The sequence below is a fragment of the Thermobia domestica genome, chromosome 11, assembly GCF_964235325.1.
Source record: "Thermobia domestica chromosome 11, izTheDome1.hap1.1, whole genome shotgun sequence".
Lineage (NCBI taxonomy): Eukaryota > Metazoa > Arthropoda > Insecta > Zygentoma > Lepismatidae > Thermobia > Thermobia domestica.
The window spans coordinates 114,399,908-114,427,054 of NC_137464.1; the positions used below are offsets into that span (position 1 = coordinate 114,399,908).

The window sequence follows — 27,147 nt, forward strand, 5'->3', positions numbered from 1 at the left end:
TAACCAAACACTTAAAAAACTCTAAGTCCGTTGGGGCAGGGTAAGGGTTGTCCAAAAAAAAATTAAAAATCAGTAAGGTCGGTGCCACTAATGGCACCTTTTGCGCACCAGCCGTCATCGAATTTCCAACAAAAGTGCAAAACGCTCCACCTTAATCTGGAGGGTAATAGAACGGTCATTGTTCAATGTTGTAGCTTGGGTGAAGTAACACGTCGGTTGTCTTGTTTTTTTTTTCTTATCACGATTGTTTTGTATTAGGAAAGAAGTTTTTGTTTGTATTGCGCGAAGCAAATACTTTCGTTATTACATACGTAGGAGGAAGGGTGATCTTTATACGGCACCTGTTGAGATGATTTCTAGACGAGGCAGTACGTTAGCGTGAAGCTTCAAGACGAGACAGAAATGTTTGAATACAAACATGTGTAGTTTTCGGGATGAGGTACAAATTGCACGATATACTGTTAAAACGAGACGTTAAATTTGGTCTCGTGACAAAACTGTGTGCTGCAAACGGGAAATTGGCTGATATCTGAGGAACGATGTGAAAAATCGCAAAAAACCCCCTTTTAAGTTTCCCTCGTCAGTGTGACAAGCAAGATCTCTTCAGAAAGAAAAAGATGTTGGAATGAGGAGAATTGGAGAAGGTCTGTTAATGGAGAAATGATTTGCAAACTTATTTCCAGCAGTTGTTCTAGATTTGATATATTCGTCTACTTTCAAGCATTTTTTTGATTCATGCTTATTAGTGTTTTTATTTCTTTGAACATACAGTATGTAAAGAAATAATACATTACATGCACAGCAATATTGAGATTAATATATGGTGTTCATTGGACAACACGATCCGAACCATAGAGATTAATCTTAGAATGAAGAATTCTTTCGTTAATCACCTACTTTACAATCTTACCTGCATAAACACCTGGCTCAAGGCTACCAACTGCTGTCAGTGCCGAGAAACGTTTCGTGTAAGTTGGGTTGCATCTATCCAGGCGTTCTCACAATTGCAAATAATCTGGAACCCAAGTAATGGAATTAGAGCAATCAGGGAGGGAGTTATCATACTTTTGCTGGTAGCTGTACATTCAGTTACCTAGGCACTGAATTATTTTACCCGGCACGAGCTTAGGAAAAGAACGTGCTACGTTTGACACCCATACCGATTGGTTTTCTCTTTCTTGAGTTTGTTTCGGGTTGTGCGCCACTGAATCTGTCAACATTCTATAATTTATGTTATAATGGTGTCGTGAGCTCAAAATGAGAGATGAGGGCTACTAGTGAGCAAATATTCTGGATTTAGTAAATCTTAAGTCCTGCAAAATTTCATCAATCCTGATATTTAATTGTTTTGAAATGTTCTGGATATTAATTGGACCAATTACCCTTTTAGCACTTCTTTGATTGGACCGTTCTTTCAGAGAAGGTAGAGTGTGTGTTGAGCTAAGACTCTATAGAAAAATAAATTAATTTTCAGTACAAAACACAATAATTTCATTTCAAATAACAGACTTGTGAAACGCTTCTTCTGTATATACACATTTTGAAATATGCTTTTGTATCTGCTGTTAGACTCAAGTTTTTAATAGAAATGCACATAAGCAAATAAAATATATATTTTATAAAACTCCAATGTCGAGTTATTTCTTACGGCTCCAAACTCTACTACATTTGAAGCCAGGGGCGCAGTCTATGACAGACTTCTCACCTCCAGTGCGTAGGTTCCTGGTTCGATCCCAGCTCCCTTCAGGTGGGCTTCGTGGTGTGCGTGCTTTTCTTGAGGTTCTCCCGTTTCCTCCCACTTCCGTCATTCCACCATGATCTCATCATCACCGTCTCTGTTTTCCTCAAAATCTGTCTTGAGAAGTTAATTGCTGTTTCAGAATTCCACTCAGGCAAAATTTTGAGATATGTTTTCAGTAAGGTCTTGATAAAAATGACATTCTCACCTTATTCATAAACTTCCTCAAGACAAGTTTTTGATTCCGCTAATTCATAGTTAAAGAAAGTTCACAGCACGAATGGTCCCATATTTTCTACAAGACATGAATAGTAATCTTGACAAAGATGAGTTTTCGCTAAGAAATTCTCAAAATACGTTTATGAATAAGACTTGTTTCAAGACGGAAATTTTACCAAAGGTTAAGTTTTACTCAAGACAAGATCTTCAGTGGATATCATTATGAACACGGCCATTAGCCTCGGTGCTTAATCATGGGATGTTAGACTAGAAAAATGGAGCCACAAGGATTGCAAATCCCCCTCTGACAACCACTTGAGATTGCATGATAGCAAATCCAACAACAAAACACACTAGTGGTACCGTGTTCTGTAGGAATAACTTAAAAAACATTCGTAGCATGATCATTTTGATCTCCAATCAATAGGTGTAACTCAAACTAGGTTCAAGAAAACTCAAAACATTCGTTATTGAATTAATCGTCCTCGTCCCTGAGTGCAAGCTTGTAATTAATATGTTAAAAAAAAATTAACGATTAAATTAATCAGTTAAAATCTTTGTTACGTTTTTATTCAATTAAATTTTCCAGGCGTTAATTTTTAATTGATAATCATGAAAAAATTGGTAAAGATAAATAAATGAACATTAATATTTTCACGAAAATGATGTTAAATGAATATTTGTAAGTTACTTTGCGACTTACGTATATCAAAAACTTCATAGTGGTTTTACAACAGTAATTTACCGTAAAGAGCAGACCATTTTCCTAAACCTGAGACCTTAACTTCTTTTGAAATCATGGTCAACGTCCCCTCTCAGACTCTTCGGGACGAGAATAAATATTTTTGATGGTTATATTACTCATTTCCTTCCGTATTAGACTCTCGTGTTGCACATCGGTTGCAATGTGGTAACTGATATTTGGGGTTGTTTGATATTTGGCCCCTTTGAAAAAGTTAGTTTGCAACCTCTGGTTACATCACTGGGTGATAAAACGCTAAAAAGGAGAAAAAAGCAAAAACTATTAAAAAAGACATATACTGAATTCACTGAGTTGAGGATACACGTCCTACAAATATTTTCTCTCTCTTGATGTTTCTAACCAAGAAAACACACTAACCAGACAAAACATTATGACCATTTACTACTTCTTAAACCAAGTTTTAAGATGACTAAGAGACATGAGGAATGACAGTAGTGTTCCTTTCACAATGGTATTATCCCCTAGAAACGAAGTCTAGGATGTACTTTCCAAAATAAGGGTGAATAATTTGCATGTAAATTCTGTTATCTATCACATTTGACTTTTGATCCGATATAGTTCTTCTCTTTCTTCATTTCAATGGCAACACTTCTCTACCACATTCATTCCAAGAAAAACGAAGAAAATATTTTCGCAGTATTGTGTTAATTCCCTTTCCCTGGTCCAAATATGTAGTACATAGTGATTCACAGACCAGCTCTACCACATGCAACACGTGTATTTGCACGGGACGACAAGTTTTAAGTAAGGGGCGGCATGGTCTGTCATAATTATATTTGAAATAAATATTTCTTGTTGCAGACAAACTTCGTCATAATAACAGTTAAATTACTACGCTGACCTATTTGAATACTATTCAAAAATCATTGCTTTATTGTCAAATACAGGAACTCGATTTTCGAACAGTAGCAAACACCTGTTCTATCTAGTTAGTTATCACAGTTTCGAAAACCAGTCTTGTCTTTGTCGCAAATAACCCCATGCCGTAAACGTCGCCAACACCTAGAGACCCACTTGGCGGTAAATGTCGATCGTCGATATAGCGACGCGTCGAAGGTTTGCCGCTAGTGCGCAACTGGTGGCAGGGTATCGTCGAGTCGAAACAGATATCTAGAGTCGAGGTGTTGAAGTTACCACCGCGTAACAGCGAGGACTTCATTTTGGTAGGCGCTCCTTCGATTCGTCGCACAGAATCGTGCAGGGACCAACACAAAGAACAAGAGACATACTCCGGTCCCTAAACATCAAATACGTTCGCATTAAATCCAAGACAAAACAAAAACAAATGGAAGGCAAGGGCACAAGCCCTGACCTTCGGAACATAAACAGCCAATAGAACTTAACTTGACTTGAAGGGACCAACACAAACTATCCACAGGTATATGCGTCCGGTTGTTATTATTATATATTATTTTTTCCAGACGAATTGTTCCTAAAGTGATCTCCGGGGATCAAGAGTAACCCTTGCCTCTACATCATGAAGTGAAAAATATTGAGATGAGTGTGTATAATTGTATGGATTTAGATGTCAACTGTCGCCGATCATTGGAAAGTGAATATGGGGGAACTATGAAATAAAGTAAATAGATACACGTCATTTTGTTATAAAATTACATGGTGAACGTATTTTATGTGATCCCAAACGGTTATCGTCGAATATACAAGGTTAAGGGAGCACTCTTATGAGCTAAATTAAAAAGGCATCAAGAATTTATCCCTCTACAAGCCAGGTTTTCTGCATCGCCTGAGTGAAGTCAGAAGAACACGCGCATATTAATCATAATGTTGGTGGTTCGCGTCTACCCCAGGGTACTTAATTTTTTAAAGTGCTTTTTAGACACCTTAATGTAAACAAATCACGCATACAGGCGATTTAATACATTTTGGTGGAATAATTTTGTGATTGATTGGCGTTTTGTCGCGTCTCTGCCACTGGTGGTATACTGTGTAATTTTCAAAACGGAAGTGGGGCCACCATGGATCGTCGCTGCGGGCCGACAATCTTTGGCGAGATGCCGTGAGTTGCCCATCGGTAGTCCACTGACGCTTACGGCATGGGAAAGTTCCTTATCATTGAAGATGGAAAAAAAGTTTTAATTATTAACAATGTAGAAGGAAAATAAAGATAAAAGAGTTAGTTACTTTGGAATTGCAAACTGATATATTGAAATTGAAAACTCGATATTGGATTCTATTAAAAGGATTACCATCTTTTCTCTGCAGGTGTGTTTGCTTTGTCTTTCATAAACATAACAGAATATTATCTTTTTTTAAAAAAAAAGAGAGAGAGAGAGAGAGAGAGACAACGAGATTGTGTTTGTAGTGTTTAGGCCTTTCTGAGTACGAGTGCATTTTCCTTCCCCTTAGTTCCTCATGATGGGGTAACATACTTAAAATTATAGCTTTTAAGATTTGTTCTTTCTGGAGAAAGGAGGAGAGCTACAAATTATGCATTGAAAGGGAAAATGAAATCTTTTGAGTTTTACGTCCCACGGTTATGCCGGTTAGGCTAGCTAAAGGAGACGGTGATTATTAGAAATGAATAAAATGGTGAAGAAAGTGGGATGAAACGGGAGAACCCCGAGAAAACCCACGCACACGGTTTGTCCACCACAAAGTTCACTTGGCGCGAGCTGGGATCGAACCAAGGACCCCATGCACCAGAGGTGAACGTTGTACCACTGAGCCACCGCGGCCCCTGCCATTGAATGGGACAGCAAATTGCCTATGACCGGCCCTGGTGATTCATATTCTTTGTGTCTTTTGCGGGTTGCTGTGCAGAATGTTCGTTTGAATTCGTAAAGAAAAATCTCTTTCAGTTATGTGTTCACTATAGTGCACTTTCATACGACCCGGTTCAACAATGTACTTCCTTTCTGGGTACTGAGGATACCCAGTTCCAGAACCGAGAATCGGATACGGAGCCGAAAATCGGGTATCCAGTTCCAGAACCTACAGTCAGGTACCCGGATTTGGAACCGAGAATTCAGTACCTGAAACCGAGGACTGGATATCGCGAGAGATGTACGAACTTCAAAGACAAAAAATCAAAATGCACCTGTTTAACTGATACTTTTCTTTCGCTGAAACTGACATTGCAAAGTATAGGATACAGATGTTCAAAACAATATTGGGGGCTTTGCCATAATTCCTATAAGGAGAGGGATAAGCAATGAGGTCGTTTATGGTATATATATTTTATCATCTTTCTCTCAGAAACTGCCATACAGTTTTTTTCTTTCTTTTTCTATTATCCCCTGTTGAATGTAACTGAATTCAACAATACAGGAAATGGAGCGAAAAGTCAGAACTTGTCCATATATCGGAACATTTTGCAATCGTAATATAAAAAGAGATGGAAAGCATATAGTTGAAAATTCAGATGTAATTGATACCGTTAACACAGAAATGTTAATACAGGAAACTCAGCTGTTCAACTGCAGTATTTTTCTGTATCTTAAATTTAATGCGATAGTCTATACTGTAAATGAGACTTGGTATTTTTTTTTAAAGTCGACTGACTTTCACCATTATTGAAAACTGTATGTGAATCAACTTAATTTAACGTTACTGGCTTCAGGATGACACACAAAGTAGTAATATACAAGGTGACTCCTGAATATAACTTAGACAGGCGATTCTACTTGTAAAAAGTAAGATGAAAACATTCTTCAACATTTTCTTCCCACAGGCTTGTAATAGCCCTTTGAAAAGCTTCCTACACGATTTTTTAACATCTTGTACCTTTGAAACCAAAAGAGATACAAACATATAAGCACACAATACCGAAAATTCAATGCTTTGGAAAGTAATAACCAGGGCCCGGATCTTGTTGACCTAAATTTTTCTAAAAAGTGACTTATAAAATGACAATAAAATTCCAGTAAAATTACCCTAAAATTCACAAAAATTGACCCTAAAATTAGTTTTTTTTAAAACGTTTATTTCGTTAAACGTTGTCATTTTTGAATATCTATTAGATTTTAATTACCATTTCTGACTCATTCTCAAAAGTTTTGTTTCAGTTAGTTGCAGTCTATGGATCAGTCCATTGTACGGCATTGTACGTACTGAAAGCGTCAATTCACTCCCGATTTGTAACTAGGAAACACACTTAAACAATAAAAGTTCGCAAACGTCTTCTAATACGTTGTTAGTTATTCACGTAATCACATCCTATGTGGTCAATGATCTAAAACCATCTGTTTGGCCACCTACCAACCCCTACCCCTAGTCAACCAGCTACAGCTTAGTGTTCATTAGCTTCTTAGGAATGCAGTTTTCCACCCCAATAATCAGGAAACAGGAAAAGAGATTTCATACTTTTCAAATCCGTAAACAGTGCTCATTTTAAGATCTCCTTATGTAGAAGGAAAAGACTAAAATGACCATAAGTGACCTGAAAGTTACCTTAAAATATTAAAAAATGACCTGAAACTTCAAAACGGCAAAAAGTGACCAAAAGTTGACCCTAAAACAATATACTTTTAGAACCTTGAGTTGAAGGATAACGTTTTTATTTGAAGTTGCCTTGTCCTATGCGTAACAGAAAAAAGTTGACTTGTCAACAAGATCCGGGCCCTGGTAATAACAATACCAGAAATCATTCGACTTAACTCTGTAGTACAGCGCTCACCTCTGGTGCATGGAGTCCGTGGTTCTAAGCTTCCCCAAATGGGCCTTGTGGTGAACAAATACCGTGTGTGTAGTTTTCATGTGTCCTCCTACTTTCGTCATTCCACCATTATCACCATTTCATCACCACAGTTTCCTTTACCTTTCGTGAACTCCATCGTGGCTATGTGGGTAACGTATGTGCCTTTGGCGCGAGTGACCTGAGTTCGATTCACGGCAGCAGATCATGTTTTTCAGATCTCACGTTAAGTTATAGGTCCACGTATCGTATAGCTTCGCTGCTGAAAGAGATGTTAAACTCAACACAATCAATCAATCCCTTAGCCGTCGTGCCTAATTATTTTTATCGAGTACTAACGACAGGATAACTAATTATACAATTCTGACTTACCATGACATTCCTTTAGTTTCTTCAATAGGTAGTCTACGCAGAAATTTTTTTCTTAGAATTGCGGCAGAATAACTTGCGGCTCAGCTAATATTGTGGATGCAATACTCAAAGGTCTTCCATAGACTACTAGTACTTCCAGGCCATTTAAAGTTTGATTTGCGATTTTAAAAAAAATCAAATTTATCAGTCGTATCTCTTCTAAAAATCTTCCAAACTACACTTTTCCGCATAGCAAAATATAACTGCACTGTGCACTCACTAACTGTAATAAACGGTATGTGAAAATGTTTATTCGCACTATATGAATTACGCCTACATATAGTGTCTACGGTGGCTCCGCTAGTTTTCAAGTCACTGTCAGCAGTACAGTGAATTTCACTGTTTCCTACATATTAAACTTTTGTCGGCTAAAAAGCCGACGTCAAACCAAGTATTTACTTAGAAGTCGGAACAATAAGGGCATTTTTAAAGACAAGTGTATTTCGTGACCTTCCAGTTCTTTCCGTAGGGAATTCTCCGCTTTCCTATATTCCCAATAGCAAATTCAAGGCAAATGACCTTATTTTCAAATATACGAACTGCGTTATTTATTTATTTATTATCTCGTTCATGTCAACCCAATGCACATTGCCACATTTTCCTCCTAGGACTACAAATTAACTATTAACTGGCTATTTGTCACCGATTATCAAGTTATTTTGTATGATCTTTGACCTTTCACTATAGACTTTAAGACTTCTGTTTTCATACAATAATCATACATAATATTCCGATGCAGTATGTATTCGGATCTGGAAAACGGTTACCCAAATCCACAACCTAGAATCGAGTATCCGGGTCCAAAATCTAGAATTGAGTACCTGGTTCCAGTACCGAGAAATTTCAAATGTAAAATGTACTCTATAGCTTCAACCAGGAAATATACTCCACTCAAGTTTTTGGTACAGATTTATGTAGAAATTACTTAACTTTTTAAGCTGGATGAATTAAAGCTAATCATCATTTTATAATTAATGACTGACTGCTGCAATGTTGTAGCTAGTATGTAAATTTAGAACCGGATATATGTTAAATGACTGTCCATTATCATCCATCTTTATGTTGCTGCTATAGTATTCTATTGACAACTAAATGAAAATTGCTGTGTTAAATAACAACATAGGTTTTCTGTGTATTGTTCCAATGAAAAATCTCATTGAGCTGAACAAAATAATATGGGTGAGTGTAAATCCTCATGTGTAGTTTTCGAGAAAATCGATTGCTTTTGTAAACCTAAAAATTTATGCTGTGGGATAATTACGCCACCTACTAAGATAAAACTCACAATAAAGTATACACTCTTCAAGCTTATGATTACGAAACTAGCAAAATGACAGTATACAATATAGTTAATGAGTTATAGCTCAAAATTATGATACTTAAACTTTTAATTTTGTTTAACTCTGACGGCTCCAGAGTTTTACAAGAGGGAAGCCATATCGGCAGGGAAGTCAATGGTGGTGAAACCGGCTTTCTATCTCTTCCCCGCGAAACCAGCTTTAGGGTCTTCAGTGATTTCTCACTTCAAAGGCATTCTTTAAATTCTAGTATAACTACTGGCGTACGCAAGGTTCCCCCACCCTCTTAAGCATCATATTATGAATAGATTAACTTAATTATACATAAATCACACCTGTCGTAACAGATATTAGATTGATTGCTTCAAGCCCCTTTCTACGTACGCCACTGGATGTGAGATCAAATAGTACACGAAAAATAATTATAAATTTATCGCTGCATAATCATATAACCAGTATACAGGGTGTCTCAAATAGGGTAACTCCGTTATTATCAGTTACAACAAAGTGCAAGATTTTTTTTTTTTTTTTTTTTTTTTTTAAATTGGACGAGCCGTTTGAGCTGTGTACACTTTATGCGTCCAATGTTAAATGAAAATGCAATGTTGTCACTTACCTGGGCCCAAAACATAAGTGAATGAAGTTACTGTTTGAAATGGAGGCTGGCTATCGACACGTTAACGTAAAAGACAAGTATAAACTTGATTTCTATAGTTTCTAAAGCAAATGAGATTTCATTCAACCATTCTTTTCAGCATCGAGACATGTAGAATTTGTCTAATGTCTAATGTAGAATTTGTCTAATATCTAATGTAGAATTTGAGTCTTGCGTGTTCCTATTGGGAATCGAACCCCATTATTACATGCGGAATACTTGTTTCCTAGTCTCCTAGAATACCTGTTTCCTAGTTTCACGAGGAAGTTCCAAGATGTGCATGCAATTCTACAAGTCTAGAGGGGACCGAATTTACTGAACCCGCCGTGATCTCTTTCCGCCTTAAATCTACCGTGTATAACTTGGCAATTGACTATTCTTTACTTAGTATTATTTTATAATTATTTATTTGAATTATAACATTTACATATGATATTTGTCTGTGACTGTATGCTTGCTTTCACAGTAAAATTTTAGAGCTACATTAATTTACAATGTAGTTCAAGGGTATTTATTGCTAAATGCTTACAAAAGAGGTAATGCTCACATATACATCAGATGTTATTAAATTTCGAAATTATAAAATGCATTAATTAGTGTGTTTAATTTATTTTTCCATAATAATTTATATATGAGCGCCGTAAATAATTTATCGAAAATGTACTGTGAAATATAATTTGAAACGATATGTGTCAGTCTTTTTCGCGACAGGCACGTCTTTCTTCCCTTTCATCGTGTAAAGCACGCAAAACCACGACAAACTAAGAGGCTCCAGCTTTACCTACCAACTCGTCTCCTCCCCTTTCTCGTCGGTTGCAAGGAGGTAAACAGAAAAGAATTTTTTTTTCAATCACGTTAAAAATGTGATTGCATTGTACGTAAGGACAGGTGTTTAAAGGGCAGACTAATGCAAGAAAGTGTTAAGCCAGAACATATGAACAGTGGGTAAAATCAAGCATCGTGACTTACGCTATGCAGTAAAATCTCTTATATACATCAGAGTTGCAGACTCTGTATTAAAATAAACTAAAAATTTTATTTAGTCGTTCCTCATTCCCATACAAGAATGAATGTCCATGATTATTTTTTACTGTTATTATTATTGTTCGTTGGGAAGGTATGCGACTTTGTGACTACATTACAAAGCCGCCCCTGGTTTACCTATAATATACGTAAAGAAAAGACATACAGCAATCAATGGATGGTTTCGAGTCAAATAAAATTAAACGTTTGAGGGTAAGCTCTGATCGTAGTTTTCGAGTAAATCACGGAGAAAGAATTTTTATGACACCGAAAAAGAGTCATTTGTTGCCAATAATAATAGATAGTTCAATTCTGCTGAAATTGCTTTGTTATTACCGTATTGTAAAATTACACTGTTAAGTAGCAGATTGTATCTTCTGTCTGTTATTCCTAACGGTGACACTTGTACTATTAACAAGGACACACGTACTACTTGTAATAGTAACAACAATAACAATAATGTATTGATTGGAATATTCTGATTCTAACGTAGGTAAACCATGTATCAGTAACTGTTGTGTGTGTTATTTATTTCATACACAATGGAATAGATATTACATATCATTTTGGCCTAGGCAGTGTTCTCTTTCCCACGGTTTTCCTGAATACAATTCTTTACACTTGTTCACATTTTTATATAACTGATTGTCCCTCTGATCAGAGTTGTCGCAACCCGTACGTGTGCAATGTTCCATTAATATTTATATCTTGTAAAATTTTGTGTTGAATAACTTTCTTCATTCCCTCGTTTGTGTATTTTTGTTCCAAACATTTAATTAAAGTAAAAAAACGTAAAATTAAAAATGGTTACTATATACCAAAATTTAATATAAGAACGGTTTTATAAGGATCTTTTTTTTTTCTTTGTTTTTGTAATAATATTCGGAAACATATGTCTTGTATACCTATTGTACTTGGGGGGAAAACCTTGTTATAGGTAACAAATAAATAAGGCAATCTCTCATTGTACCATATCGACGTAGATACAACTGCTACTATTGGCAACTTTTTACGGCATAACCAAAATTATATTTTGTACTGTACGATTTAGAAATGGACTAGTTTTATTGCATTTTAAAAAATAACCACACAATTCTAGAAATACACAGCTTTATAGGGTGTTTTATAATTATGACTATTACATATTACTATTTTCAATTATACACCAGAAAACAGTAAACACTATTATGACAGCATATTGAGCTATTGTTTTATAATGTGCAAAACAATTTAGGATTTTCTTTCTTTCTAAATCAGGCAAACAACTCAAAGGTTTGTATAACGATCACAGAATTAATACTGGTAACTGCATTTGGTGTACTGGTAAAATGTCAGTCTCACTTTTATCTAAACTCTCCAGCTGCATACAAAACAAATTACAACAAACAAACACGCTCTGTGGATGGAAAGAAGTGACAGCTAGAAATGTAGAAACAAACTCCTTACAACTACAAATAATTCAGAAACTGGAGAGTTCATAAATTAACTGCGGAAAACAGCATATATACTTAGACTATATACACGCTTTACTGTACGTTAACAGAAAAAAATTATTAGTAAATATTAGTTCACTTATCTGATTACTTTAAGGTGACAATCACAATGTAGTTTATGTAATAGTAAAACATAAGGCATGTAATTGCAGCCTTCTACACGATTTTACACAACGTTCAATACTGTCGTCAAAAATTACGCTAACAGGTTTTGATTAGTTTTATATGCCACTGGTATGTTCTTTAGATTACGAAAACTGTATCGTCACTACGAATCGATCTTCGAATTATATGTATTTGAAGACGAACATTATGGTACGGTCAAGAAAGAAAAAATAATAATAATAATAATAATAATAATCCTTCAAAATACTAACTTTAGAGAATTCAATGCTTTCCAATAATTCCTTGACCAAAAAGCAATAGCGTTTTAGACATTGCAAAGTTAGTTGAAATACTAACAGCTTTCTTTTCCCCTGAGAGTTAAGCATTCAGAAATGAATTCCTGGCCAAAAATTTGGAATTACCTTGCATAAAGTATACTTTTACCTATTTTGTCGAAGTAACTTTCACGGAAGCAAATATTGGGATTTATGTCCTTCACAGTTGAAGTCATATAGGTGTAACGAATATAAACTGCTTTCTTAATGTAGAAACTGATGTTTGAACATTATTTCACGTGATTGAAACTTGTGGGAACTCTTTCTTAAATTAACAGTTATCGTTTGTAATTCTTACTTGCAGTTACTATACTATTTTTGAATAATCCCTACATTTGCTATTGATACTAAGTGTACGAACTATTCTCATTTTTTTAATGCAAAGAGAATGAAGTTTATTATATTTTTTCTAGTGAAACCGTAAGTATTACCTGAAGATTGGTTACAAAATATTTTAAACTATGTAAATAAACTTCTATTGTTCTTGGTAATTTTTAGTGATTCTATATAATTACTTCAGGATAATTATTTCAACAATATCGGGAACTAAAATCACCAAAGGATTAAGGATTGAGAACTGAGACTAGGAACTAGGTAAACATACTACATCGGGAAAGCGTATCTAAGCCAACCTAAAGACAGCACCGAGTGCGAGTACTGACATAAAACGTTAGGAAACGGGGTCTATACAAGACACACGATGGAAAGCCAAACCTGAAACGCCAAAGCATTATTAGTTTATGTCATCAATCGCCACATCGTTCCTCAGCCAGAATAAAAGCAACTCTTCACGAATTATCAGAAAATCTAGAACTAGAATAAATAGATTGATGGAAGCCTACAATTATACATCCCGGCTCAGAAATCTAAGTTACCTTAGGTAAAACATAAGAATCGTATTGATTTCCGGTAAGAGAACATTCACGCAATTTCTCCATTATAGGCGACTGCAAAACAAAAGACAAGATTCTAGTTTTGTTATCTGAATTCTGAAAATAGCAGAAAAAGTAATGGTAGGGGGATCAATTTCTGTCAACAAGTTGCTGCAGTTTGGTATATGTAAAAGAACGGAACCACTAATGGATCAGTGTATTTTAAGGTTCTTGGACAGAAGCTTCCAAAATTCATGATCATCATTATATATATATTCACTAAGATGGAGCTCTGTGTCATTTCACTAAAGGAGTGCTTTCCATCAAATGGGTGCCGATTGCTTAATTCACGGCCAGATAATTGTCCAGACTTAAATATCATTGAGAATCTGTAGTATCATATATATATATATATATATATATATATATATATATATATATATATATATATATAAAGATAGTAACGGAAATATCTCCAAAAATTAAGCTAGTGTAGATCATTGAATCATACCGGAGTGTTTTAAGTGATTACCACATTCTATACCTAAACAAATCCAGATGTTAAAGAATATGCTTCTAAATATTAAAATATGTTAGTTTTGAATGCAATTATAGAACTCCACTGTAAAGGTCATAAAAATAAGTATCAATATTTGCTTCCATTGAAATTATATTTGCAAAACAAGCAAAACTGTGTTTACTGCGAACTAACACTTTATCCTCCTTTATGATTCCCGTAGTTACAGCAAATTACACAATGATGGTCTAACCTTATTTGCGTATTATATATATTTTGAACAGAGAACCAGCATAACTTTTGCTGATGCAATCAAAACACTAAGAGAAAAGTAAGCTTTTTCCGTTCAGTGAACAATACGAAATGAATAATCTACTATGGCTGCGAAATTGCATTACCATTAAATTAAAAAAATAAAAATAAATAAATAAATAAAAAAATTAAAAAAAAACTGAAATCTTAAACTGAACACCCAATTTCCCTTAATTCACAAGAAACCGACCAAGTTTTTTAAAAGATCAGAAACTCTAATCACCAATCACAGCTAATAAACTGATATACAGGAAGGCTTACAAGATAGACGAAGTATGATTTTTGATTAATGTGGATGTATCCAACTTAGCCAGAAACTTACATGGTACTTATATACTGACAAAGACCTTACGACATAAATAAATAAATAAAAATATCTATCCACACTGTGTAAGAATAATAAGTCATATGTTACAGTTGTTAACATTTACCATGAATGTACTGTTACAAGAGGCCCACTGGCCTCTACAAAAAGAAAACAAGGAAAAATGCCCTAACTAATGTTAAATCACAATTATCACCCGAACAACACTTTTGGGGTTCATATTTGCTATCATTACAATACAATACCAGTACTACACCTCATAAAGTAACATTATAAACACCAAATAAACTGAAATAGAATGTTCTCATAGTATCTGTGAACATCAACAACAAATCAAAATAAAATATAATGCATCTGGCACGAATGTTCGTGATAATATGGTATCTGTGAATAATATGTAATGGACATCAACGGTACAAAGAACTATAAAGAAAGAATGAAAGAAAGAAAAACTTGCCTCTTGCTAAGGAGTTCACCTTAAATCTTATGATACTTTTCAATATTGTCATACAATTAATTAGTTTTACTTTCAATACGTAATTACTCGAAATACTTTTCTTTTCTGTAATCTCGAAGTGTTGTACATACCGATTTAAATTTGATTATATTTTTTTTTTCAATTTCTGAATACAAACCGCATTATCAATGTACATGAAAAACACAATCGTTATCAATTAGTTGAGAATTAATGACTGTTATTATATTGCCATATTTTAATTCATCCATACATCTATCAACTCTATATTGACTTATAGATAATCAATAGAGAGTCACATTTAGCTAATTGCAAGTCTGGGCCTGTAAAAATACACTACATATATTAATGACACAGTTCAAAGAAACTGGACAACTACATTAAAGAAAAAATAATATCATTTCTTAGAAATTACGAAGTATTAATTTAAGGCATTACGAAAAAAAATTTAAGCATGATTTCTTAAAATTCTAATGGCATTTTGCACTTCTTAAAAAAACTATGTTCATTACAAACATTATACCTTTGTAGTCGACTACATTAATGCCGCACGAATGAAAGCAATACACACTTCTTATTGGATCATTAAACCTGCATTTGACACTAAGTTTCTTAAATTCATAAAGACAAGGTAGGAGAGGGTACAATAATACGTTTCATCTAGAAGCTTTCAATATTTATATTTTTAAACGCCATCTTGAAAGTACTACTCATAAGACGTATTGCAAATACCGAAATATTTATTTGTTTTTGGAACTTCTGTCTTTGGACCCACAAAATATACTTTTATTTTCTTTTTAAATGTTTTTCACCATTTCTATTCTCGCTACCAAAAAACAGTTTCCTATTCTACTTTCTCCTCTCCCACCTCTATACTTGACACAAAATGGTAAGGAAAGTATACGGAAAAAGGTCTTTACAATTTTCTGAAATTTATATAACAATCTGAAAATCTATCATCTTACCAAAAACAGTTAGGAGTCGTACTCTATTAAATTCAGACAAAACGTCGAGTCTGTAAGTTTCTTTAAGAACAAATGATTATTTATTGCTTTCGCCATTTTAACTTTATTTTATTAACATTTTCTCTTACAATTATCTTGAGGAAAAAAAAGTTAAGAATTTAGACTCGAAAGGAGAAAGAACTAATGTAACAGTCTTGAATACAAGTAAGTAATTCGAAAACTTGAAATTAGTTTTCTCCCTATCTTTCTGGAAATTTTTTTGCAATATTTTGCTTACCTCTGATCTGTCCGCAATTATGTAAAGATTGAAATCCGCTGTTCTAGCCTGTAACTATCATTTATCTTAATTTTTATTCATTATTTTCTTTTTTTCTCTAACATAGGCAGAAATAATTTAACACGCAATTTTGTTATTCATGTTCATACTTGTAATCTAAAACAGCTACTGTCAACGACAATTATTTAAAATACGTGTACTGTCTACAAATATTGTCATTGCTAATACAAAAGGAATGGCTTGAACAGCCGTGTTGAAAACAAAGAGAAGGGATCTATGTTCATGACTGAATTGTCACAAAACCACCACACCAGTCATTTGGGTGCTAGTCACTGAATGAGAGTGAGTCTATGAAGCCATTACATTCACAATGAGTGAGTGAAACAACGGTTTTCTGAATATTTTACCAGAATCCATTAAATATGAAACTATATTAAGCCTGTGATTATTGGAATTCAAGCTTTACACTTCTGCCTTGTACACGAAACACGTTACTGTTGCTAATATTACTTCAATTTATAAGTATATTATTAAAATTCAACTCATTAAATATACTGCAAAAAGTTTCATTACTGTCCAATTTTCACAGAATTTGTAACCAAGAATTACATAGTTCTATTCTTATTGAGTAAATTTACTATCTAGTGAACATTTATTTTTTTTATTCACTTTGTCTTTTAGTTACTACTATCAAGCAATAATTTACATGCATTGTGTTATTTTCTTTGAACTCAGCACAACTCTATATTGCTGACCCCTTTTTTTAGAAAATAAATTTTAATTTATCCAGTATGAAATTTACTATATGTATATATGCTATGTACATATGACCAGGATTTTAAAAAAATATGGTAGAATTTAAATCAATATTAAATACTTACCTTGTATCCCAAACGAGTATATATTATTTAAATATACTATTTTCACAGAGAAGAATTTCTTTTTAATTATTTCAGCAAGAAGACTGTTGATAGTGGAAATTTTTAAATGTAAATAGATTTTTTTTCCAAAGTACTGTTCGAAGAACATGTGCGTCTCAGTACTGCGCAAGTTCTTTACTGTAATCAGTGGCATGTTTTGTAAATAATAATTATACCATTTAAATGATTATAATCCTTTCAAGAATGGAAGCCCCAAAAATGAAAATGTACGTTATACAACTATATAAAAATTTATGAGTTTTTTCTTTTTTTTTTTTTCATAGCTTTAATTTTGGTGGTTTAAGAACGTCTCCCATGTGGATTAATAATGAAGAATAAATATAGCAGCGGGAGAAGAGTTACTGATGAAGAATTCAGAGAGGGTCGATATCATTTAAACAATATAATATTCTTTTGGGATACAAGATTAGTATTTATTTTTAATTTAGTGCTATGTATCCTACAGCGCCCGTAGAAGTTATACGTAATTAGTTATTTTGAAATTATTTATGGTATTTACATAATACAAAATGAGAAAGTTTCGTGCAGCAGGATACGTGATTTCAAAGAAACTGCAACATTACTTTGAAAAACCTACATTCAACTCGTTAATATTCTCACACACCCGCGTCGGCAGTCTATTAACACTGATCTTGGAAATGTTTCGTTTGGGAAGTACAGTAACAGGGAATAGTATACCTTCTTATCTTGGAACAAACGTATCTTTAAAACGAAAGTCCACAACACACTCACGAAACCCATTATGCAAACTGGACAATTGCTAATGCCTAAACATGCATTCCGATATGAATATCGAATTTTATACTTGATTTTGTATTAATTTATTTACAATAGAATCTATAGTTTAATAAGGAACCGAACAAGACTCTCTACTAATTCAGAATCACAAGCACAAACAAAATGCGGAACTCAGACAAAATTCCACAATCACTGTTATGAAATATAAGCGAAAATTTATTTGTTTTATACGTAAGCTGTCAGGTCTATGTTTATATTAACGTCATGGATGAAACAAATAACCAAATAGGTATACACAAATATAAAAAGAGGTTCCTGTTTATTTGGTTTCCGAAAATTTTTCAATTTAACGTCCCACGATTTTTCCCATTTGGCTAAGAGAGACGATGATAAAGCAAGTGAATGATCATGGAAGAGTTGGTGGAATGAGAAAAAGTGGGAGGAAACGGGACAGACACGATGTTGTCCACAAACTTACTTGGTCGGGGATCGAACCAGGGACCCCACGCACCAGAGAGGGTAAGCGCTCTACCACTGAGCTACCGTGTCCCCCATCTGCTTTCCTGACATATCGTAAGTAAAGTATACTTTACCTGTGTTAAGTCATTATTTGCTGATCATAAAAAAAAAATCAGTAAATACAGGCATTTTTCGCAAGTGACATTAAAATTCAACATGACACTTCGTTACAAGGATTAAATTAATAATCATTGTTACAGTAAATTCTGAATGAGGATCAAGGTAATAAAATTATATATATATATATATATATATATATATATATATATATATATATATTATTCAAGTGAGGAACTTCCAGATAAAACCACGACGGTGTTTCACAGGAGGAAGTGGAAAGGAAATTTTGAAAAAAAAAAAAGAAAAAAAATGCCAGGATCGGTATTTAAACGCATTGTTCCATTCATACCAGCATTGGTCTGATGGAAAAAAACAAAACCAAAACATAGTCGTTCGCGAGATTCAATCCGAAGCCTCAGACTTAGAAGGTTTCCATTCATATAAACTGATTTGGTAATTTCATCACATTAGGTTGTACAGTCACGTAATTTAAAGTGTCCGAAAATATTATTCGGCGTTTCTTCGAGTGCCTAAACAGACTTTAATATTTATCATATACAATACATTCATCTCTATGATACGCAAAAAATCGTTCAATATTTAGGTAATCGAAAGATACATCGAAAAAAATATTTTTATATAGCGCATAAATTTCAATGACACGATTATGCAGTCGGGCATTAATATTGACAGCAATACGATTACTGCTGATAGTTTCAGATCATAACAGAATGATCGTATCTTTAATATTTATTATGTTTCTCTTTGAACATTGAGAACTGAATTGAAAAATCAAGAATCTGCATTAGAATTTTATGAACTTTATATAATTAGCTGGAATATCAGATCCTCTGATAAACACGAATCGTTAGGATTTCCTTGCAGATTCCATAAATTATTATTAGCAACACCCAAGTGGAAGTAAAATCTTGCAGAAGGATGTCTGCACATGAATCACATGTTTGTTTGCAGTCATTTAAAGTATATTAAGTCTGAAATGCTTAGAGATAAGGCATACATAGATACTAACGCTTATATAAGACATATTTAAAACTACGCTATGAGTACATAGGATTATTTACTTATGACATGAAGTACTATAAGAAATGTTTGTTATGGAAGTGTTTTACCTCCTTCTAACACGTTACAGACTATTTATACAAGAATACTCATACACGTTTTCTTCAATAACAACCACAATTTAAAAATCATGACTACTAGTCCTACTGTTTGGATATCTGTAAAATTATTTTCACGAACAGCGCATCCCTTGTGTTTACATATACAAATATTTGCCATACAAAATGCCTATTATTCGCTGAAACAAGAAGGCATAACTTTTTATAAAATTTAAACTACGTTCCTTGAACACGTAATAATATATAGACTGCTATGTACGCAAAACATAAGAACATAGTAAATACATAACTTTAATATGACAGCAAAAGAAGGGGGCATATTTATTACCACAATAACTGGAACATATATTCATGGTAGCTATTACTACATGAAATAAAACACGATATTTTTTACACTGTACAACTTTTTTTACATGAAGCAAATTCGGCAAATAGTTGCTAAACATTTTAAGTTATAAATAGCTGTTTTTTGTGACTACTTAACTTTGGTATATGAAACGTCCAAGAACACATTCATCACATTTTATAGGAATCTGACGAACTTTGGTAACCTTCCACCTTCTAGTGAACATGCCTATTTACAACTTTGCTCTACCACCATGAACCCATAGTTGCTTAGAGGTAATCTGGTGTTTATGAAGTTTCTCTCCATTCCACAACAATAGTTTTTCTGAATAAAACAATAAATTGGGGTTACTATTTACAGAAAAGGAAGTAAGAAATTATTGGAAAAAGAAAAATATGTTACAATGATGGTGCATTATCACTATGAAATTTATATTGTGAATAAGTGAATGTGATTTCAGTCAATATTGCTAATCAAGTTTCCACTACAAGCATCACTGACTCCTTACATTAGCAACTGCATCAATGTGCTCCTTAAATATAGAATAATTATTAAAATGTGAAAATATGAAAGACGTGAAACATGAAATCCATTGTGAATTAGTTACAACTGTCTTATGACAAAAATAAATAAATAAATAAATAAACAATAAAAAAATAAAATTCTTAAATATATAACGAAAAGAATAAAAACTGTAAGTGTGAAAACAATAATACTAACAAAAATTACAAGTTATTACATAATTTAAAGCAACATTCTCGGACAAATTTTTAAGCTTTGGACCGAACTACAAATAACATCACTACTATTATGGATTGTTTCTGCAACTATAACAAAATGTATTGGTTTACACGTCAAGCATTTATTATAAATATTTACTATGCATAACAATTTAATAACACACAAAATGTTCCTATTTTAGTAATACTGGGGGGAAAATACGAAATAAATTGTGAATGTTCTTTCAGCAAGTCACTATGATCCAGGCCCGTGCTCGCCCACTGGTTATTATCGGTAAAGAACCTGTGCGCCCTTTAAGTATCTGTTATTATTGATCATGATAAGTACAGTGCGATCTTTACATAAGACGTCTTTGCGAAAACACATCAAAGATAAACGGTTTCACTTATTTTTCTGTATGGCACAGTTCTGTACAATGAATACATACTGTTGGTAAAGAACCCGTGAAGGGTACAGTGCGCCCTTTACGTAAGGTGCCCTTGTCATGTGATTATTCCTATGTGTTTTAGAGTAGTACTGGAATAATCAATGCCTATTGTATTTCTAAAATATAGTTATATTGGTTTATTAGTATGTATATTTAGCTTCATTTTGTTTGACAAAAACTCTTACAAGAACTAAAAAACGTTTCTCTAGTGAAGAAGTTTTCACAGTTTAGCTATTTACGAGGCCTGTCTAAAAAGTATCCGACCTTAATTTTTTTCACGCAAAGTAGTGATTCTCAGGTAGCGCCACCGTGCACGGTGGAAGGAGGAACCTTAATGCGCATGCTTGAATTTTTTCACCGCGTTCGCGTGTGCCAGTCGTGAGCTGGTGGTCGCGAAGTGAGGTGCTGTTGGTAGTGTTCGTCGGATTTAGTGTTTCTCGCAAGATGACTGAACGAATTGAGCAAAGATACTGCATCAAATTCTGTCAAAGGCTGGGTGATTCTCAAAGCCAAACAATTCGTAAGATTCAGCAGATGTTTGGAGAAGATGCGATGGGTGTAACACAAATTAAACAATGGTTCAACCGATTCAAAGATGGCCGCACATCAGTCGAGAGTGAGTAGCGTAGCGGTAGGCCCCAAACTGCTCGGAATGCAGCTGTTGTTGAGCGGGTGCGAAATTTGGTGATGGCAGATCGCCGTTTGACAGTGCGGGAGATTGCAGAAGATGTTGGAGTGAGTAAAGATTCTGCACATGCAATTTTGCGTGACGATTTGAACATGAAACTAGTGGCTGCTAAATTTGTACCCAAGTTGTTGTCTCAGGAACAAAAAGACACCCGTTTTGACGTTGCACAGGACCTTCTGGACACCACCAACACTGATCCTGGGTATCTGAATTCCGTGATAACTGGAGATGAGTCATGGGTGTACGGGTACGACCCAGAAACAAAACAACAATCGTCTCAATGGAAGCATCCCGATTCTTCAAGGCCGAAGAAAGCGCGGCAGGTGCGAAGCAAAATCAAGGTGTTGCTGACTGTTTTCTTCGATGCCCGTGGAATTGTGCATCACGAGTACGCACCGGAAGGACAAACAGTGACAAAGGAGTACTATCAAGATGTTCTCAGGCGACTCCGTGACGCAGTCCGGCGCAAAAGACCAGACATGTGGACAGCGAAGAACTGGCACGTCCATCATGACAATGTCCCAGCACATTCATCCCAATTGATCCACACGTTCTTAGCCAAACATGGAATTACAACCGTTCGTCAACCTCCCTACTCTCCAGACCTGGCTCCTTGTGACTTCTGGTTGTTTCCAAAATTGAAGACGCCTCTGAAGGGATCCCGTTTTAAGAGTAGAGAAGACATAATGCGGAACACGACGACGGAGCTGAACATTCCAAAAGAAGACTTCCAGCGGTGTTTCCAGCAGTGGAAGGATCGGTGGGCTAAGTGTGTGGAAGCACAAGGGGTCTACTTTGAAGGGGATTAGGGTCCCAAATCTGTCAGGTATTCGTAACTATTTTTCTGGCCAAAGGTCGGAAACTTTTTAGACAGCCCTCGTATGTTATTAAATAAACTTTGGGTTTTAATACATAAAATGGTGCCCGTATATATACAGTAGGGTGTATCGAAAAAAACTTTTTTTCGAAATCCGGTTACGGCTAGTGCGGATTTTTGGCCAAATGGCATCAATAAAACGTATAAAAAATCTCAACTCGATCAGACAACTCCTTCTGCTGCCGAGTAGAGCCCAAATATTAGAAAAATCAACAAAAGATTTACTTTTCAACTGATTTTCCAAAAAATATTTTTTAAATATTTCCTATATTTTTCGGTCTTTTAAATTATTGAAATAGCATTGGAAAGGAGAAATAAATACATAAAACAAATTTATTAAGGTTATTTCTGTACACCACAAGCATAAAACCTAGTTAATTATTTGTAAAAATGCACTGATTTTCTGGCGTATCGTACAATTAAATTTTAATATAAAATTATTGAAGTCTCTTGAATAACGAAGAAAACACTTTAGTGTTAAATTCTAAGAGCAGTAATAGTATAAATGATTTGTTCCCAATGCCGTATGCATCTGCTTATCACACTAGATCACCTGCCGCCCACCTCTCCCCGAACGCCTCTTCTCTTGTACTTGCCCAGCTGAAAGGATCGGTCTTATCAGTCGCCAGTAGTCAACCCGCTGTGTCGAACGTGATTGTCACTGCTTGAGTTATTTATTAGTGCTGTAGGAAATTTAAACTAAATAGTTTGTTTTCGTGTGAAGTGCAGTATGTAGAAGTGAGAACAGTGTTTCAGTTGTGTTAAGTACTTTTTATTAGGAAGAGAGTGACAGATACGCTGACGTTATGGCATCGACAAGTTTGTTACGGTCTGACGTTAGGAATAGCATTATTGGGACACCCAAGGAATTGGGTAGAACACAGCTACCAACCGTTGAAATGTATTGAGACAATATGGGAGCGCGAAGAAAAAATGATAATTTCGGAATCCCGGAAAGAGCCTCAACAAAGGATTTATCTTCTATCGTCGCCAGGAAGATTGTAGAAAATTGAGATTACGCCTCAATCAGCGGCGAAGCAATTTTCAGTGTCAGAAGGATTGTTGCAATGATATTGAAGTACCATAATATTGTCCGTGACTTGCGAAACTCAGCAAAGTCCGGTTTACAAACTTGTGCGAAACGAATTGCTGATTTTCAACAGTCTGCCAAAAATAATTAATTTGATATAGCCTTTTGTAAGTGTTCCGATCCTCTTGCCTGCAACTGCGAAAAACGAAGAAAAGTGCCAGTGCTAGAGGTGCCTTTTCTTCTAGATCAAAGAACCACAAGATTGAGGCGTAATCACAATTTTCTACAATCTTCCTGACAACGATAGAAGATAAATCCTTTGTTGAAGGCTCTTTCCGGGATCCCGAAATTCTCATTTTTTCTTCTCGCTCCCATAGGTATCGTCTCAATACATTTCAACGGTTGGTAGCTGTGTTCTATCCAATTCCTTGGGTGTTTCAATAATGCTATTCCTAACGTCAGACCGTAACAAACTTGTCGATGCCATAACGTCAGCGTATCTGTCACTCTCTTCCTAATAAAAAGTACTTAACACAACTGAAACACTGTTCTCACTTCTACATACTGCACTTCACACGAAAACAAATTATTTAGTTAACATTTCCTACAGCACTAATAAATAACTCAAGCAGCGACAATCACGTTCGACACAGCGGGTTGACTACTGGCGACTGATAAGACCGATCCTTTCAGCTGGGCAAGTACAAGAGAAGAGGCGTTCGGGGAGAAGTGGGCGGCAGGCGATCTAGTGTGATAAGCAGATGCATACGGCATTGGGAACAAATCATTTATACTATTACTGCTCTTAGAATTTAACACTAAAGTGTTTTCTTCGTTATTCAAGAGACTTCAATAATTTTATATTAAAATTTAATTGTACGATACGCCAGAAAATCAGTGCATTTTTACAAATAATTAACTAGGATTTTATGCTTGTGGTGTACAGAAATAAACGTAATAAATTTGTTTTATGTATTTATTTCTCTTTTCCAATGTTATTTCAATAATTTAAAAGACCGAAAAATATAGGAAATATTTAAAAAATATTTTTTGGAAAATCAGTTGAAAAGTTAATCTTTTGTTGATTTTTCTAATATTTGGGCTCTACTCGGCAGCAGAAGGAGTTGTCTGATCGAGTTGAGATTTTTTATACGTTTTATTGATGCCATTTGGCCAAAAATCCGCACTAGCCGTAACCGGATTTCGAAAAAAAGTTTTTTTCGATACACCCTAATATACAGGGTGTAACTTAATTAACATAAATTTCAGGAGTTGACTCCTGACACGGATATAAAACGAAAAGTATACACCAACCTGGGTGTAATAATGCCTCCTTTTGGTGCCTTGATTAAACGAAAATTTGTCGGAAAAATATAAGAACTGCCATAACTCAACAATAAAACATCGGATCGAAGTCGGTTAAAAGAGAATGTCCATTATTTTTAGTCGTAGATCCCATTAGTGTACATTCGGATATAGTGCAGTGGCGACGCAAGGGTGCCTCCCAAAGACACTAAAGTATTCTTTCGACTATTTTATCAAACGTTGAATGAGGGCAATGAACAACAATCAAGTACAAGATTTCAGCAATAAAAAGTAATAGTACATCGTTCAAATGAGAACACTTAGAATTCGAAAGAAAGAGAGATGCGCATGTGTGATTGATCTATTTCGTCTCAGCACAGAATAAACTCTCGGGAGAATAATATAAACGAAAAAGAAGACTTTAACGTACCACAATTATATCTTACGGACTAATGGTAACGGATGATAAATGAACGGCTTTCTGTCCAAGTTACGAGTGTGTGAAAATGAAAAAAAAATAGCTTTGACTCAGATTAGATTTAAAATGACTGTGCATAGGACAGTCAGGCGGCATATAAAGAAACATAACATGCAAAGATCATATGTAATCAACGAGTGTACAAGGGATTCTCCAGATACATATTGGGCGAAAGTCAGCTGCATTAAAGGATTGTCTCCTCGTAATATGTAATTCCGTGGAATATGATACTTCTGTGCACAGAAGCAACAAAAATGGACAAAACATGAGATGTTGTACACGTTGCATAATGATACAAAGAAATGCGCTGGAACAGTATACTTTATTTATCCGTTAGGTAAATCTTCTTCCAGGGATACTTTCGAGGGGCTTTTCCTCTCTCTTGGATTTGGGAAAACGCCCCTTAATCCTGTGCTACGAAAAACTACATTCTTATTGTGAATATACCAAAATAGTGTCGTACTGTAGCCCACTTACATTTTGATTTTGTCACTGGCGGAACAGTTTTTTTTAGAAGAAAATTGTTTCTAAACACATGAAACAAATGGTGAAAAATATTTTTTCAACGTAATCTATGTACTTTGGAAGTGAATGAAATACCTACATGGAGGAACGAGAATGTGGCACTTTTGCTTAGACGTAGCAGCACTTACAGAATTATCGTCCCTTCTGTGCCACTTGCGAGTGTTTCGCGGAAGGCTGTATTGCAGGTTTGATGTGAAATGGCATAAATTAGCGTGGCTGTGTTATAATAGGCATCTGAGCAACTTGTGAGTGATATACAGAGTCCGATGTTCTGATGTTATGTGTGGAATTGCTGTGTAAGAGGATAGGAAGTGTTGCGTACAATGGTAGAGTGTTGTGTCCAGGTATTCAAGGTCGTGTAAAACTGTAGACGTTGGTGTTTAAGTAAAATTAATTTTGTTAATCTATATTTACCTGCAAATGGCAGATCACCCTGTCCACGAGCTGGCAGATATGCACCTTATTTATGGAATGGCAAGGGGAAATATTAAAGAGGCAAGGCGTTTATATCGTAACCATCGCTCTCATAGGAGAGTAACTTTCCCTGTATTTTTTCCACGCCTCCATATTCGCCTTCAGGAGATAGGGTTTCTTCAATTTCCCATACGTGAAGTCGGAGAAAATCGCACCATGTGGACAGTTGAATTTGAAGACAGCCTACTGGGAATGATCAGAGACCGTCCTAAAACTAACAGTAGTCATGTGTAGGGCGTAAAAATCCACATGCAACTTTAGTGAACTATCAGCAGAGAGATTTAGTGTGAGCGCGCGGTGCAGTATGATGGATAATTTTGTGGTAAGACCTTATTTATTACTGGCCTGCCTGTGTGGGAGTACGTGTAATTTATTTTTACGTAAAGTTCTCCCAAAATTGTTAGAACATGTGCCCTTGAACA

The 27,147-nt window shown here is 34.9% G+C and overlaps 1 protein-coding gene across 3 annotated transcripts in view; it reads right to left on the reverse strand.

Annotated features, from left to right (window-relative positions):
* Positions 1–2,581: 2,581 nt before the first annotated feature.
* The window catches only part of Gnpat (dihydroxyacetone phosphate acyltransferase), a 147,676-nt gene continuing 123,110 nt past the window's right edge, over positions 2,582–27,147 (reverse strand). For 2 of the 3 annotated variants that reach the window (XM_081730999.1, XM_081731000.1), the window contains exon 14: positions 11,855–20,504. In XM_081730999.1, coding sequence (XP_081587125.1) covers positions 20,413–20,504 — 92 coding nt within the window. In that variant the 3' untranslated portion in view covers positions 11,855–20,412. Of the gene's footprint in view, positions 2,955–11,854; positions 20,505–27,147 lie in introns of those variants that run through there. The other variant, XM_081731001.1, reaches the window with a different exon arrangement.